General features: G+C 39.3%; 2 protein-coding genes across 4 annotated transcripts in view; one reads left to right on the forward strand and one right to left on the reverse strand.

Annotated features, from left to right (window-relative positions):
• Positions 1 to 7,985, forward strand: part of ST6GALNAC5 (ST6 N-acetylgalactosaminide alpha-2,6-sialyltransferase 5) — a 74,054-nt gene extending 66,069 nt beyond the window's left edge. The window contains exon 4 of one of the 3 annotated variants that reach the window (XM_037404461.1): positions 5,615 to 7,985. In XM_037404461.1, coding sequence (XP_037260358.1) covers positions 5,615 to 5,846 — 232 coding nt within the window. In that variant the 3' untranslated portion in view covers positions 5,847 to 7,985. The remainder of the gene's footprint in view (positions 1 to 5,614) is intronic. The other 2 variants (XM_037404462.1, XM_037404460.1) reach the window with 2 other exon arrangements.
• Positions 7,986 to 13,280: 5,295 nt separating this feature from the next.
• PIGK (phosphatidylinositol glycan anchor biosynthesis class K) overlaps positions 13,281 to 18,322 on the reverse strand; it is a 68,889-nt gene continuing 63,847 nt past the window's right edge. Inside the window, exon 11 of the mRNA XM_037404427.1 lies at positions 13,281 to 14,487. Coding sequence (XP_037260324.1) covers positions 14,371 to 14,487 — 117 coding nt within the window. The 3' untranslated portion in view covers positions 13,281 to 14,370. The remainder of the gene's footprint in view (positions 14,488 to 18,322) is intronic.

Genomic DNA, 18,322 nt, shown 5'->3' on the forward strand with positions numbered 1-18,322 from the left:
GCCATTGATAGATGTTATAATGCTTGCAGCTTGCATTAAAAAAAAAATAATCTTAACATAAAGGTAAACTCACCTGGTCATAAAAATGGAAAAGGTCATTTTTTAATCTAAAGAATATAAAGTGTCTTTACTTCAGGTTTATTCCCCAGATGATGAAGGGGAAAACTCTAGTTGCCATGCCTGGAAGAAGCTATCAATGAAAATCTATGAAAGAAGCCTTTTGTCTTAAATGCAGTTAACTTCCTTAGTTTGCTCTTCAGCCACTTCTTAATAAGTTACACAGTGTCTCCTTTCAAAGAAATAAGGCCACAAAACAGAATAGCAGAAAGAAAAATATTCTGTGATTTTAAGCTGTATTTCCTGGGTTTCAGTCAGAGAAAATACAAATCTACCATTAAAAAAAAACCAAACAAAAAACCACCAAAAAAACCCACCACCAAAACCACCCACCCTACCTCTTGAGTGTGCAAGAATGGTATAGGTACTATATATATAGAGATATATATATATAGTATAGGTATAGTTGCTATGCAACTAAAGAATCATCAAGATTAAAAAAAATAATACTCTTACTTCTATTCAGATTTATCACCAAATGTACAACTTCAGCAGATATCCATTATTTTTTAAGTATTAATTTGTGGAGTAAGTAATGAGTGTGGGTGATCACTGTCATGGAACTAAATTAGTATCACATCTGCAAATGTGAAGGACATCTCAAAGGTACTGTGAATATCATACTGTTGATTCTGCTACAAATTATTACCTTAAGATCATTAACCAAATTGCTTCCCACCCGTGCAGGAAAAATAGTCTAATGAAGGAGCCCAGAGTACAGACTAAAAGATTTGTCTCTATTATTTGCAACAACGAGTTTTAGATTCATTTTTATTTACTTTCACTGGACATTGATTTTTAGAGCCGAACTGGAATTGGTGACCTGATTATTATTAATTTCTAGTACTTTACATCAACGCTGTATCTAGTATTGAATCCTGTTATTTTGCTAGAGATCTACGCTGTAAGGGTTAATGCCTTTGATATTGCTCTTACACTGTTAAACACATCTGACTTGCACATTTTAGAATAAGATAAAAGCTTGTGCTTCCGTGCACGCTGCAAAGATTTTGGAGAGTGTGCGTGCCTCCCTCTCTTTTGTCACAGGAAAGACAAGCCGTCTTGCCCCGGGATCCAATCCTAGCCTGTGCTGAGCACTAGCACCCCAGATGGGAAGCGTTTCCCTCTCTGCGCTCCCTTTGGCAGCCTGCTGTATGCACAACACTCACTCCTAAACTGGGACATGGAGGATTTTCCTCTTGCCTCCCCACACCAGCAGCCAGATGGCGGGGCACAGATAGCACCACACGTCCTGAAGGCACTGCAGTGCTGCTGCTTTCCTTTGTGGCTGCTCAGCAGCGTTGGTGGGAAGGACACAGACAAGCCTTAGTGCAGTTTGTAGTAACTCAAATCCCCATCCACGGGCTTATCGGCAGCAGTGTGAGTTTGGTTCCTTGCAGCTGCCTCTGGGTACACATGCACAAAAGGAAAACTGAAGGTGCTAGTGAGAAGAGCCCTCTTTTAACCCCTCTCCTCTTTATGGGCCTTCTGGAACTCACAGAAACTTAAAGCTTAATTCCGAGCCTTATTTTAACTAATATGAATAAGTTTTGCTCCAATTACAGAGACAGATCATTTTCCTATAAGAATCCTCATTTGACTGCCAGGCCATTTCCCATCTGCGATAATTTGCCTGAAAATTGGCATCTGAAATCCTTTAATTTATTCCTTTGGGTACAGCTTTTAAATCTAGTGTTTTCTTACCTCCCTCTCTCCACTCTCAATTGCTTTAAATCAAATGCAAAGGAGCAGTTGTTGCTAGTTACATTTCCTGGGGCTTATGAGGGGCTTGACGGAAGAAGGGGTGGCTGACAGGATTGTAAACGCGGAGACAGTCATGTGCTGTGGCCCATATGCCAGAATCTCACCTCATTACCTTAATAACTCAGTAACAAAATGCATAAATGGTTTGGAAAACAGGGCTAGTATGGAGGTCAAGGAAATGGAATCCTGGGAATAGAAGGCAAAAAATGATCCAGAAGTCTTCATAGTCCTGGCACAGCACCTTGCCCATCACTCAATGTATTAATGACACTTCATTCACCCTTCAAAACATAAATTATTTTACAAAGCGTGTGAGTACACGTAGTTTTAGTGGGTTGATTTATGATGGCTCTTCATTTGTAGAGGGAGAGGTTGACCAGAACGTGATACGGGGTGGCCTTGTTTTTCTGCCTTGTTTCTTTTGAGGCAAACACTGCTGTATTTTCAGCTTTTGCTGTGGGTGGATACCATCTGTGGGAAAATGTGCACTGAAGAGGCAAACAGTAGATGACTGACGTTGGGTAGAAGTGCTCACCCGGTTGCTGTGCTGGCAGGCTATTAGGCAGGAAGTATAGTGTATTTTCCAGAGGAGCTTCCCTAGGTTCCCCCCAGCTGTGATATTAACATGCATGCAGAGTCTGACAAAATACTGATTAATGTCCAGTATCAGCCAGTGATAAAACAGCATCTGTTTTAATGTTAATAAATGAGGTGGCAAGCAATTTCCGTATAGAAATTACTCATGAATTTCATTTGCTGGTGACACAAGCTAATTGCAGAGTTAGAAGATAACACAGTACCGTTAATTTGGGTTACGGTGTAGTTACTCAAGCCAGAGTTCAAGTCAAACCTTACTAGCACGCAATCTAGGGGAATCCAGAACTCCCACAAAAGGAGAAAGACTTCAGACAAAAAGTCCTAGGTATCTAACTGCCTTGCAGAGTTCCTAAATCCAAAATGGAACATTTGGAATGTAGCCTGAAAGCCTCAAGTCAGCTGCAGAGTAGTCTTGGAGAGGTCTAAAGCCACCAGCTGTTTTGCATTGAATTCACCACCAGCTCAGCCAGTAGACCTACACAGAAGCCTTGACAGCACCCATCAGGCGATGCCTGAACCCAACAGGGTGCTGAGACCGTGCTCCTCTGCCTCTATCATCCGCCAGGCCCCGTGCGCCAGGTGTTTCTGGAGCATTTCTGAGAGGATGCTGCACAAAACCAGTGATCCGTTACAGCCTGGAGCTAAGGGCATCCACATAGGATACGCTGGTGTTAGCTTCAGAGCTTTTGATGTAACGTGGAATCTCTGTCTTCAAAAGGGAAGTGCATTTCTAGACTATCCACTAGTAGAATATTGATAACCTAAGAGATAAAGCACTTTCTGGGAGGAACCGGCCTCAAAATGTTGCTTCAAAGAGGCAACAGAAGATGTAACCCTAGGTAAATACCAAGTTACCAGAGTGAAGAAGGAGGACCACTGTAGAATCATAGAATCGTTTAGGTTGGAACCTCTCTCCATCTGATCCACCTACCCCCTTGTACCTGTATACTTTGGGTTTTGTGTGGAGGAAAACAACCAACCAACCAACCAGCATTCCTACAGAACCTCCATGAGAAATCCGATTCCGCTTACCACCATCACCCATTGCTAATTTCAGGGCACAGCAGAGGAACAGGGAACAGACATACAGTGACCAACCTGCTTTTTGCTCTCCCAGTTCATGTTCTGCAAACCCAACGCAGGCCTTCAGAAAGGGCTGGGGTGGGGCAGCGGAGGGAGGATCCCAACCAAATCCACCAGGAGGTACCGGGCTGCGGTACTGGGCAGTTAGCGTCTTTCCTGTGACTGCATTTGTTCAAAGTCTGTTGGGAGATACAATTTCAACTTTATTAATCCTAACTTTAAAGCAGTAAATTTACACTGAGTAACAGAGGTTTACCTCGAGAACGCAAGAGTAACATCTGGCTTCAGTGCAGAAGGGAAGAGCAGTTTAAATGAGAGGCAAAGGCCTATTTGTTCAGTAGTTCTTAAGAAAGAATAAATCACATTGAAATGTATCCTATTAGATTTACAGTAACCATGCAACTGCTTCATTGAAGAGATTATAATAAAAGGTCCAATGTATAACAAAATTATGTGAAAAATTAGCTGAAAATTGAGATCTAATAGTTGCAACTTTAAAAAAAACAAGTTTCTATATGAAGGGTATTTCTTACCTTACAAATATGTTTTCTGTAGGTAAGATATTGAAGGATTTCTTTTCACTCTTAGGTATTCCAGCGAGAATATATACAGCAAATTTAGAATCCATCATATTCTAGAAATGTAATTTTATTGTTGTTCTGGCCGTGTAAGATTGATCACCGTGTTGTGTTACCAGGAAGCTAGACTGACTGAATTAAAACGTTAATCTAAGGTACAAATGGAAAGCAGCAGCAATATCATACATTACCACTGCATATACAATATGGAAAACGGTAAAATAAGAAAAATTAAGAGAACTGCGTAGGTGACAGAATTACACAGTAAAAATAATGACCAGATCAGAATACTGACAGATTGTGGACGCATTCAATTGAAAGTGAGCTTAAATATTAGCTCTTCAAAATGAAAATAATCAAGGCTATATTAGAGCTGACAGCCCTGAATCTGCATAAGATTTCTTGCTGCATACTACGGTCCTGTTCAGCTCAGGCTTTAACACAGAGCAGTTCCAAGGCTTCACTAAATGGTAATATTTGGATTAACTTTTCTGCCATTACAAAATAATTTGTTGGTAGCAACTGGGGAGCTTGGTACAGTTGGGTTATTCTGTCTGGGATGGCCCACTCTCTGGGATAAATTCAAAGAGAAGGTTGTCAGCCCAAAATGCCTGTGCCCAATGTGAAAACGTAATGGGTAAAGTTTAACGTAGAGAACAAAACAAAAGGAAAATTAGTCAGTCACTCTGGCTTATTACAATACAAGCGTGCCTTTTACAGAAAGTAACATCAAAACATTAAGGTTAAAACTGCTAAAATGAACTTTATCCTGAATATCTAATTGGTCTTTGGCATATCCTGTGTGTCACCTCACGAGTACTCGTCTCCTGCTGGTTAATGCTGACAGGCTCACAGGGTCAGAAGGATACTGTGAGTGACCGGTTTTAATTTTTAGCTTAGATACATGAAAGTTGCCATTGTAAAATCAAAAAGAACTTATCTGTGCGTCAGATGTTTGATTATAAACCCTGCAACAGCAGACCATCACTGACCTGCCATGCAAATACTCTCATTGAAGTTGTACAATCAGAACCTTGTGCACCATGCTGGGAATATTCAACTGAGCTGATGTGACACAGATAACCAGCCACCTTCCCTCCATCTTCCCCCAGTTCAGTAAATACCTCTGCGAGGCTTTTTACAAATCACAGTCTAGATATAAATCTCTTTTAAGCAGTCTGCTTTGAATTTCATAGTAGTAACACAGCCCTGCAGCACTCTCCCTTGTTTTTGAGCTGCTGCTGTCCTTTATTTAACTGGGAGGAGGGGATTAAAGGAAAGCAATAGAAAAAGCAAAAAAACCACCTTTGCCCCCTTCTGTTGTATTAAATATGCAAGAAAAATACAGCTACCTAGAAATTCGGTTTAACTGGCATGAAAAGCACATTTGAGGCCATCCGTTTATTAAAGATAGCATCTCTTCAATCAGTAAAAAAGAACATCTTGGGCTTCCATCTATTTTCTCTCTTTCACAGGGATCCTAATCATCTTTCAGTACCTTATCATTATTACGAACCTTTGGGACCTGATGAATGCACAATGTACATTTCACACGAGCGGGGACGAAAGGGCAGTCATCATCGTTTCATCACAGAGAAACGAGTGTTTGAGAACTGGGCACGGACATTCAACATTCACTTTTTCCAACCAGACTGGAAACCAGAACCACTCACTGTAAATCACCCTGAGGTTAAACCGGTGGTCTGAGGGATGAACGCACATGACTGCAATCACAGTCACCCACCGTATCAGCCTTCGGGGTGTCGGATCTTCTGGGACAGCAAAGCAGCCCAGAGGAAAGGGTTAACAGCACTTGCAGCTGGTAACTGCAACAGTCAGGAAGTTACGATGGAGGAGCAATGCGTATCGCGGGTACTTCCTGCCGAACTGTGCATTAATCCAGTATATAGCCGCCTTTGGCCATCTGACTTCCTCTATGTGTATGTGATTCGTGAAAAACAACTTGAGTCTCATTAGCGGATGGTTAACTCATCATGGATTTTTAAAGTATAATGCCACTGAATTTTCATAGTGAAAACTTAACAGTATTTATTTAATGGAGGTCTTTATGCAACCTAGGCCAGCATTTTTCTAATTCACAGTTATGTGGTTGTTTATCTTTCATAATCTTTCAAATTCAAAATTAGTATCGCTGATGGTTTGAAAGGCCTAGCTTTTTATTTATAAAATTTGTTTGAAAAATAGAATTCTATATAGCATGTAATTAATATTTGATCTGGAAATGTTGCATTTCTTTTAAAAATTTTGGGCTCCGTTCCAGCCTAAAGCCTTTAACAGCAAGAATGGTCCCATGTGCAGATCTAGCTAACTTTACATTCTGACATCTGATGTTAATATGAAAACGGTAGTGAAAATTCTGTTTGATATTAATGTGCATTTGCTGCTGTGCTATCAAGCTGCTGGTTTTTAATTACGGGTGGGAGGAGGGAGGGCAAAGTCTACCTAAAAAAACCACTGGCTATACCAGCATGCTTTTCAGTGGAGAGGCTAAGGCTGGAGGGGTTTTCTTCTGTTTTGCCTCTTGTAGTCTTGCAGGAGGCTGAGGGAGCGACCCTGCTGAGGCAACAGACGACAAACCAGGCAACAACTGCTTGAAACACGACCAGATTTCTGAAATGAAGTTAAAACTACCAGGTACTACCATACCAGCCATACTAGCCAAAAAGATTACAACACTGCACCTGCAAAAATCTCTGCCTTCCACTGTCCCAAGATCATCACTGATCTCAGAGATCCTGGGTTGCACCAGCTGGGACCTGGGAAGAGTCCCCCGAGTACAAAATTGTCCCCTTGAAAAGAGCAAAGTTTGGTAGCTTTCTCGTGAAGTACATGTGCATGGTGAGTCCCTGCAAGCCAAGGGATGGACAATGCTAGTGCTGTATATGGAACCTCACAGTGTGAATGACTAGGTTACGTTTGGCTTGTGAATAAAGGAGATTTCCGTTTCAGCAGTATTTTTTCTTTTGCCTCACAAATATTGAATATCTTAATTTCTTTGAAGTATCGATAGCAGTAACTATTGCATGAAACATTATACCTCGGGACAAAAGGTGTCTCTCATTAGACAAATACTAAAGCTAGAACAAAGATACTACCTTAAAGATGTCTAAATCCAAGAAGCTGAACCTCAAACACAATACGTAGAACTGGGACCAACGTCACTATAATTTAAACCAACTCACAACCTACGGCCTTCCTCTTTCCAAAGGTGGACAGCAATAGCTGCAGCTGCCCTACAGATACCCCGATTCTCTGGGGACAAAGGGAACTGCCCTATCGGGGGCAAAACAGTGTTACCCCTGTAACACTGCCTGGACCTGAAGAGCAGGCTTCCAAGAGCCACTCTACTTGCTGCAGCCCTCCCCACTATCAAAGAGCAAGAAACTATAACTTATTTTTGCCTTAAAAGCTTTCTTTTGGTGTTCTTCCTGGCACACACCACTCAGAACACAAACTGAAGGCAAAACTCCACTAGTGCCAGTTCCTTATAACCTGTCTCTTGTCAGCTGGTGTTCCACTCCCCCCTTTCACTGATTGTGCTTTTTTTCTTTCACTTGATTTCACAACATTCTACAAAAAACAGAATGGATTTTGAGCTAATGGGAATTTGAACATCCTTTTCAGCATGTGTACTGGGGCGTGTATCCAGCAGATATTGCTCAAATTGATGAACTCTGTCAAATTGACTTACAGATCTTTTCTAATGTGACTGCAAGAGATGGTACAGATCACAGTAGGTCCTCTGATGCCACCATGCTTTTGTTATTTTATTAGTGATATAATAATAAAAAGATCTTGTCATTCTAAAATACAGCTCTTAAGTTTTTCCATTAATCAAGGGCTGCAGGATGTGAATGCTAAATATTTAGTTATGTTATTATTAAACATAACTAAAATATAGATTTAGTTATATATAACTAAATATAAAAAATAAATTTAGTTATTATTAAAACCAGATCATTTAAAAATAGCTTACACTGATCTATTTTAGTATTCAGCAGAAACATGGGACTCACCAGACTCTGTTGTGCTCCCCGTGCTCGTTTCCAGTCTGCAAGACTGGTCGATACCAAGTAGATCAGATGAAGCGTTAAGAATGTGAAGAAGAACCACGGGGTAAGCTGACACTGAATCTCCTAGCTTCCAACAGAGTTGCTAAGGACTGAAAATATTTCTTCTTCAGTTTCTGTTAGTAACAACTATTGTGGTGTTCTGACCCTTACACACATCCAGTTTTTTAAACAAAACACACCCCAAACTCACTTGAGTCTCATTAACCTCCTGTGAAGTTTCAGCAAGTTCCCCCATCTAATTGCAAAAGGTAGGAGGGAGTATCGCAAAGAGTAAGTCACACTTGTACATATAAAACTCACTGCAAAAGGAATTTGATGAAACCAAGGGGAGAACAAGTTTTAAATAGGATCGATCACACGGATTTATATGGAACATAAATCCAGTCCAAAAAGCACAAGTTGTAAGAGTGCAAAAGAAATAATTTCAGAGTGCTGCAATTTTAATTTACAAATTACTGATGTGTTCTTCTATAAAAGCACAATTTTTGAACTACAGCATATCGTGCTACATTTCAGCCTGAAGTAAGGTTTTATGGCCTAGTTATAAAACAAACAGATTTATGATAGAAAGCGCTGTCAGACCAGAGATAACTAGTACAAACTAGGCACTCCTGCCATTCTCTGGTTTGTGCTGTCATCTTGCACTCTTTGCCATAATTTGATCAATTCATGATCTTCAGCACGCATCACTCCACACATTAAAAACTGTTGCAGAACAGTGTTTACAGACATCAGCAATTTTAAGATCTATGTTTAGTTCTAACTCCTTGCATACCTTATGCTTTTATGCTTGGCTTCATCAGAGCAGCTATTTTTCATCTTGAAGAACCATAGCTCTTTTGCCATGATAGGTGCAACTGGAATTGAGAATGATAAAGAAAATACCTCTGCAACTAAAAACAGAAAAACAGAACTGCTGCTTTCTGTTATTTTGGCACAATGGCTGCAAGATTGTCAGTGAGCAGCGTCATGATACAAGGCAAAACCACGCTGCACTTTGAGAAAAATTCGCATCCAAAACGTTCAAGCACCTCAGAAAGACAAGTTAATACTGTTTCTTCCTGGGTAAGGAAGCTAAGGAAAGGGGAGGTGAAGAAACTTATTAAGACCAAGGTACAGCCTTAGAACTAGATTTTAGTGAGATTCAGGTCTGCTGACAGCCACCTCTGGCTCTAGCCAGTAGGACACACCATGGCAGTTTCATCTATTGCATGTACATACACATGAACGGGAGTGTAAACTGGTAAAATTCTGCAGGACGTGCTTACCTGGGTCTTGTCCTGCAGTATTTCTCAGCCGAACTTCATAGGAAACCAAGTGATTGTTACCCAGAAGAGCTCTAAGGAGACAAGGACAACAGTAATCCAAAAATAGCGAGAGAAAAACACTGGGGCATGGGGTGAGGGGAATCTAAAGAGTAAGGAATACAACGTGGTTTGTGCTGTCTAGCTGTATTCCCCTGGAATATGAGGACCAAAGTCAGGCTGGAGCCGACAAGTAGAAAGTTGTGGCTCAACAGCAATGGCTGTCCTGCAGAAGTTTCTTTTCAGTATTCTAGAAATCAATCGTGTGCCACAAGAACTCTACTCAACCATCCCTCCAACACTTCTGTACAATAATAAGCATTAACAGTTTTTGCATTTTTTAAGTGGTGAAAGGCGAATAAAAAAATATGTATGTTTTTGTGGCATATCATTCATTTGTTTTCAATCAAGTTTTCTGCTGTCCCCAATCTCTGTCCCCAGATTGTACCATATACAAAGGTGCCTTCTCTCCAAATGCCACAGGCTCCATGAAATATGCATTCCCACTTTGTGAACTGCCTTCCACCTCATCTGTTTTTATCAAGTCCAAATAATCCTGAACTTGTAGAAGCCTTTCAGTTCACAACACAACAAAGTACTGGATCAAGTTAGCCATTTACCAGCAACTGGCAGCATCTCATTTCCCCATCTATACTGAAGGGGGAATTAGCTCAATTTTTGAAAGTCTTCAGAAACTTTTTCTTCCTTCCCTCTAAGCACCCATCAGAGATGAGAAAGAAGCAGCTCTCAAGATTAAGAATAACATGAATGCCGTGCTGTTGGTGTCAGGATTGCCAGGGCTGCAGACGTCGCTTGTCTGCCTCAGTGGGACAGTTACTCTTGCAAATCTCCCTTACAGGAATACAGTGCAGCGCCTCCCTGCCCGGGCCACTTTGCAGATCCTCTCCGCCCATGGTAAATTCACAGCTGAAACTGGTCTTTGTTCCTTCACAAATCACTGATTTAGTACTATGTGAAAGTCAGCGCTGCTTTAGCACACCATTATACCCATCGGAAGGCACACGAGACCACGAGATCCATTCACTTCAGTAGGTTTTGTGGATGTGGTAGCAGAGAACAGAAATCAGACTGCTGAAGTGAGATGGAAATGGGATCAATTTGCAGACACTCATTACAGATTTAGAAACAGATTACATTTGTTTTCCTCTAATCAATAATGGACACCAACTTCCCGGGGGGAAAAAAAAAACACAAAAAAAAAAAAAAAAAAAAAAAAAGAAGAGTCCACTCTAGAAGAGATAGACTATCACTAATGCTACCTGTAAAGATACTTTGGAACAGTCTGTGATCTTTGCTTATGCTAAGACAACAGCATTTCATGGTGATAGTCACATAAATGCAAAAATATTCACCTGGCATAGCCCAGTGAAATGCCAATTGTCTCCTCACTGCTCAGGGCCACCTTTCAGTCTGTTACACAAGTGTAGCTTAGAATCATATATTTGTGTAAGCGTTTGAGCACAATCATACAAAACAGCGTTCTCAAGTGTATACAGCACTTCATAGACTGCTCAGAAATCAAATGAAAAGCAGAGACGTGAGAGAACATGTGAGTATAACCCTACTGTTAACTTACAACTACTTCAGTTCAATAGTAATACATTTCAATAGGTGATCCTGAAAGAGAGCTGTAAAACTGAAATGAAACAACTTAGGTTTTTATCATCCAGGAGTATTCTAAACAGTGTTTATGAAACTCATTGCAAGACCAGTCAATGCAGTTACATAGTACAGGGTGCAGACATGAATGTACAAAATTTTGAAAACATGGGCATGCTTGGTTCACAGATCTAGTTATGTAGACTCACAAAATCCCCCCAATTTAATTCTGCTCTAGAAATTTCTATGCAAAGAAACATCAAGAAACTGCCATCTGGCTTGTTTTCTCTCTGTGCACAATGGAGGAAATATCTATACTGCACAAGCACACTGCTTGGCCTGTAAAACACCAAGGGTCTGTGAGTAAGAATAACCTGGCTGGTCCCCAGAGCCCAGATCCCAAACTGAGTTTGTCTGAAGGGCCTTCAGGGAAAACGAAAAGCTTACTAACTTTAAATAAGTAAATAAATATACAAAACACATTTACAGGCAATTCTGTGAGATTTCTATGCTGGATTTCAGACTGTAACTATTCAAAAAATAAGTTATCATAGTATAGAAAATACTGTTTCCTAAGTGTAGCACAGGGTGCTGTACAGTGACTCTGAGAACAATCTATTTCAGCTGCTCACTTTGTGCATGTAAAAATGTTAGAAATGCCCGAAGCATAGTTTGCTGCATCCCAGTCAAATTGTTGTTCTCACTTCAGTTTAATCACCTTCACTGGCACACTTACTGAGTGCTTCTATTCATAAATTGCATTTTAATAACCCACCTAAGTGCCTCCTTATCCCCAAGCAGGTAAGCTTTTGAAAAAGCAGCATCTTTGGTACCTTCTGCTACTTGCAAAATTCCATTGAGTTCTGTAGATGCTTCTATCTACCACTTCCTGCAAAAGATGGCTGGCTGAAGGAGGGAAAGAGAAAAACTGAGTAAGGGCTGAGGAGTGCAATTAAGTGTAATTGCAACTGAAAAGCTCCATCAACTTCACTTTAGCCACTTTTTAAAGGATGAAAATACATGCCTATAAAATTGTAAAATTGATGAAAAATATTCATTACAATTTAAAAAGAGAATCAAAAGCTGGATTAAAACCTGAAAGCTAAGCAAATAGTCTAAGAAATTCTGCAGGATTCATTTCTGTATCATGTTTACACATATCTATAGTGTGTCTGCATTTCTGTACAGTCTGTCTACAACAGATCTTAGTTCACTGTTGCATTAGGAATAGCTGGGGTGGAGGGGGTGTCTGATTTTAAGAAAAGTCACCGTTGTATCAGATTTTGGATATGAAGTCATTGCTTTTGAAGGGTGCTACCCAGAAAACCCCCAAACCCAACACACCAACACCTTGTGAAGAGACCCAGAGATCCAGCACTAGGAATGCTGCTCAGACCTGTTCAACTCCTCCTCTCTGAAGGAGGCACTTCCAGCAAGCAGAGCCTTCATCCTTCACATCACGTCGCACCGTTGTCGTTTGTGCAGCAGTTATACCAAAACTTCTCATCAGCAGACTGGGAAGAAATCTCTGTTATTATTTATCACAGAATATCAGTTTACACAGCTATAGGGACAGTGGTGTAGGAATGCTTGTTTTAAGTACAGATTAATTCCTATTCCTGATGCTTAGCACATGCTACTGAAAACAATTCCTGCTGTTCACCAGAAAGCACAAGAGGTGCAGCAAGCAAGTGCTTACCTCCTGATAATGGATCATTTTGTACCTTTATCTTCTCCAAGCCTAGAAGATGTATGTAGGAAAAAAATAATAAGGTTTTAATACTCAAGAGATGTACTACACTGCTGTTTCTATTATTTTCTGACATCAGCCCTTAGAAACAGCTGGAAGCCTCAATGGCTGCCTTCTCTGCAGCCCTCCCAGTCAGTGTATACACACAGCTCTGACAAGTTCGCTACCCCTAACCCGAGGCTACAATGCCACAATCAATCTGAAAGAGAAGAAAAAAGGACAACAGAAATGTTTACGCACTCAGATTTCTGTTCTGTGCAATACGAAAATGCTCAATACCATACTCTTAGAAAAATATATTTGCTCTGATACTATGTGATTACAAGTAATTCCTAATAACTTCCAGAGATACAAATCTAGCATTTACATCAAGTATGCATCATGTAAGCTTTATTATGATTAAGCTAGAGAACAGGTTCCAAAAGCATACTGCAAAATCTTCTCCCTGCTGACAGACTCGTTTCTATACATGCACAGAGTTGCTCTTCTCTTCACTAGTATCAGTCTATTTACACACAAAATCCTTTTAGCATACGCTCATCAGTAAATATCCAAGAAGAACAAATCAATATGCCAAAACAGAATTTACAAGACCTAGGTGATAAAGCTTATTTTCCAAGGGCTCAGAAACTACAGAAAACAACAGTGCAATTTATAACATTTTTCATCCTCATGCCAGAATCTAATTTCTTCTGTGCAAAAATCCAGTGCACTGAAAATCCTGAAAATATCCAATTCCATATTGTACGGAGTGAAAATACAACGCCTGTGAAGGGTCTGTAATGGATATGGTGAAGTCAGTTTGACTTTTTCTGGCATTTTTTTAAGTAGATTCTGTGAGGTCATATATTTTTGTTTCACTTTTGCCAACTCATAGAATCCTAGACTCAAAACTGCCTAAGGTGAAATGACTGATCTAAGGGTTGTATTTAACAAGGAAGAAAGAAGGAGAAAAAAAAAAAATCAATATATTCTAGAGTATTTTTATTTTTGTGAAGAAAGCTTTCAATACATCATGCCAAAGTCTGCAAAGTGGCTTAAGTTTTTATTGATAAAATGACATCTTAAATAATGTTCTGCACAATGTCTAGTTCTTTAGTGATAGGTTGACTACTTCTAAGATTTACTTTGAAGTACGGGAGAAAGAATTTGCCTATTTACCATACGCAATCAACCTCAGAAATTCTGTTACTATGTTTAGGTCCCTCCTCTTTTTCAAATTTAGCTGGAAAGAAAAATTGCTCAGAAAAACATTAAAATACATTTAAAACAAGACAAAGTAAGGAAAAAAAGTCTAACAATAAAATCATCTGTTAGACTCTTTACAAAAAAGGGGCAGAAGAGGTGACTTCAAAAGAACCTTTAGTAGAGAGATCTCAACACTGTTCTTCACTGCAGCCATAATAACACATACACAGAACTCCGATGACACCAACAAATCCAAAGTTCTTGCTTGCTTGAATTCAGAAGATGTGTTTCATGTGCTTTATTCCGTATGTTTTGAAGAAAACCATGATGATCAATGCCCAGAGTCCTAAAATAAATCCTCCAGGAGGATGCCAGTCCTTTTGTTTTGGTTTCTGAAAAAAAAAGAAAAAAACAGAGAAATACGAAGAATTTATACTTGGTTTTCACAATAAACAGGCACTGTCTTTATCAAGTCCAACAAGGAAGTTAATCCTTGCAGTACAGAAAAATTCCAGTAAACTGTATGTCTTCGTGAAGTAGAAGCATCTTCTTGATGTGGTGGAAAGGCTGATGAGGGGTGAAGCTGTCACTCAAGCAGGGAGGTTAAGTACCACAGAAAGGCCACTAGAGCTGTGCCTGTGACACCACTTTGACGGTGAGTGTCAGTGTTGTGGGACATGTTCACACTCATTTGTTTGGACAGAATTTTTCATATCTGGTCTCATGTTAATACAAGAGAAAAAAATGCTGTATGAAAAACAGTTGCTACAAGTGAAAATGTGAAAGAGAAAATAGCGTTGTTTTTCCACTACCTAGAGTGTTTGCTACAGTTTCTTTTGTACTCAGAATTATGTGAATAAACAGATATCAAACCACATAAGTTAAGATTCGCTGTAACAGGAATACCATAAAACAAAATAGGATTGTTTTTAATGTCAATCACGTTTCCCAGGGGCCTCATTGAGTCTAACTGCCTTTCCTTAATGTAGAAATATATTCTGCAATTCAAATACCTGTCTCTTCAACAATTTTTTCATCTTTGGTAAAAAGCAATACACTGAAATTTGTTAAGGCCTTTTCTGTCTCACACTTAGCGGCAAGGCAAGATAAAACCTATCTGTCCTCTTCCTCCTCCTCTTACTTAAAATTTCAGACACTCCATATTCAGTGAGAAATGGATTGCAGAAGATAAGAGCTGCTATGTGTCCCAAGATCTGTCTCCAGGGCTAAAAATAAGGTGAAGCTATATGAATATAAAATTTTAGTTAAGAATATCATAACAAAAATATCAGAATTACAATATTTAGAAGTATAACTCAGTCCCTCGTACCTCAGCAGGTATGTTTTACAGATCTTCTACACAGACAGATGATTTACTATTACAATAATAAATACTGAAGTGCTGGCTGAGCTTTTTATTCCTGCCTTGCTGAAAGATTTGCACTATTTTGTCCTTGTACAGAATGAGAAACAAGGGGCACAGAGTATTTTGGTTTTGTTGCATTTAAGTCAAATTTAAAATTTCTACCATGTGAATAACTATTACAAAAAAAGGTACTGTGTTCGATTTCTGCATGAATCTGCATATGGAAGCTTGTCGTTCTCCACTAAATGTACCAGGTGGCTGGTGAACTTTAATGCAATAAGGAACAGTTTGCAGCATCTGTTCTTTCAAAACAGCTTTCCTATCAACAAGAAAACAATGTTTGTTGATTGCTCAGCTCCTATTTTCTAAGCGACATAGTTTTAGCTTTAGGATTTTTCTTTAGGTACCATGCTTGTAATTAAAAACTGTAACAAATAGCCACATCACCTGAGACACCCAAAGAACTTGGCAGTCAAATATTAATGATTTTACTCTGATACAGGAATCACAGAACCAGCCTTACGATTTATATCAACAACAAAACCAAAGATACGAGCGACAATGGTGTCTATATATGCAAACCACTCCATTTCCTAAGGAGCACTCATCAGCTGCAGTGTATGTGCTGTTGGTAATCTGCCACCTCACAGATGCTCACAACCACACATCTCTGTATAAACATCTCAGAAAATCAGCTCTGCATGTTCAAAAAGGCTGCCAGCACACCTCGCTTCTGAAAGTAACAGCACACGACACTTCTCACACAAAGGAACTTTCTTGTTTAAATCCTCCTAATTAACCCCTAACTTCGCATGCATATTGCAGTGCCTGTTTCATCAATCTCTTTGTACTATCAATCTTTCCTTTCTTGGATCTCAGACAAATTCTTTACGACAAAGTGGCACCTGACCCTTCTAGACAAATGACTTCAATTTGCAGGCAGTGACATTAAAAGCCTCTCTCTCCTATTTTGTATAGAACACGTAATTTAATTTCTTTAAAGAATTTATATCAATAAATATTTATAAGGTGATCTATGAGTATGGTTTTACATTTTGTCATGCCTTGTACTGATGCCTCCATGGAATTCCACAAAGAAACAGAGGTGAGTGCAGCAATGGCTCTGTGCTGGGAAATCAAGGACACATATAGTTGGTTTAAAGCCATGGGACACAGTGTTAAAATGTAAAGGATTAAAAACATGAAGATATGACAAAAAAATACATATGAGGCTATTAAAGGGCTACATACTTAGTAATCTTAAAAATAATCTCAATGAGAAAGATTTACAGGCCCAGAAACTGAGATCTACATAGAAATATTAAACCATAATAAAAGGGCAAAGACATGCAACTCTATTGTACATCTGTAAGTCAATAGCGAGGTTAATTGAGCACAAAATTATACTGAAATATGCCAGTATCTTCCACCAGGGACATACAGACATCAAAACCTTATGAATACCTAAAATGGGATTACACAGATTCCTGTTTAAACCTACAAAGTATACCTGTTAAGAGCTGAAATATGTCATTTTCTTTAAATTAACTTGATCATAGATTCCCAAGAAAGTTCATCACTGAATTAAAAAATGTAATTAGTGCTGAATTGACAAGTTAATCCTTCTAAAATTGTAACCTGTATAACACAGAAAACTTCAAAAACAAATCTTTGTCCAGCTGGGCACGTCAGCTAAGCAGCTAACAGCACTGGAGTTCCTTTACAAAAAGCTGTATTTTGCACCGGTGAATCACACCCATCTACATGCAAGACTTGAGTTGTTGCTTCCATGAATTATGTCAGCAATTTTTACGTATAACATAGGCTGGCAGAGAGCTTTCAGCTGGCACCATTGTAACACCAGACCCAACATTTCTTTCTTCTTGCTACAATTGTGTCACTGCCAAAAGCACTGCCAGTGTAGCCACGTCAGCAAGGAAGCGCGGCATGACGCGGCACCGCCACCGCTATGCCAGCAGTGCCGCACAAGGAACGGTGGCCCAGGCAGGATGCCTCTCCGTAAACATATGTCAGCCTCAAGCGTATCGCTGCAGAAGTTGCTTTGACCACTTTGCGTGGGCAGGCAGGGAAGAGTCACAGAGATCTCTCCTAATGGGAAAAATTATTGAAGTAATAAAGCAGCACTCTAATAGCAAATGAAAAAAGTTTCCTTTTTAGATCCACATACTGGAAAAAGATTTAGAAAAGACAGAATTTCTTTCTACACTTATACCAGTTCTGTGGCTATAAGCAATCCCTACATAAACTGTCCCTTTATAACAATTTTAGGATTGATCAGAAAGCATTAATGAATACAAGTTTTTCCCAGATTCCTAAAAAAAAAAAATCCGATATTTATCTGATAAACAATGCCTCATACAGAGTCTTATTTCAGCAAGTTTCTGTGCAAGTCAGGCGATTTTTAGAAGTCATTCATTTTCTCACTTGCGAGAAAATGCTAAATGGACAAAAAAAAAAAAGTTGTGTTGAAGTATTTTAATTTGCAATTAATTATGTATCTCTATTATGCCTAAATTGATGTGAGAACGTGTACTATTAAAAGACTACAGAATGGCTGTAGTACTTACAAATCATGCAAGCTTTCTCATATTTGGGACTGATGTGGAGGAGCAAAAGCAGTAGCTCTTTTGGCTACATTATTCTCAATTTCATTGTTGTTGTTCCCACCTAAGAACTTGGTATACCATGTACCGCTTATGTAACTAACGTACTCAGGTTTTGTGAGTTACATCACAATGCAACCCCATTATAAATGCCCTGTTTATCCCTACAATAATAGCAGTAACACACAGGTGAAAGGCACATACAAAACAGTACAATGTGTCATGAACAAATACATT

The sequence above is a fragment of the Falco rusticolus genome, chromosome 11 (genome assembly GCF_015220075.1).
Source record: "Falco rusticolus isolate bFalRus1 chromosome 11, bFalRus1.pri, whole genome shotgun sequence".
Taxonomy (NCBI): Eukaryota; Metazoa; Chordata; class Aves; order Falconiformes; family Falconidae; genus Falco; species Falco rusticolus.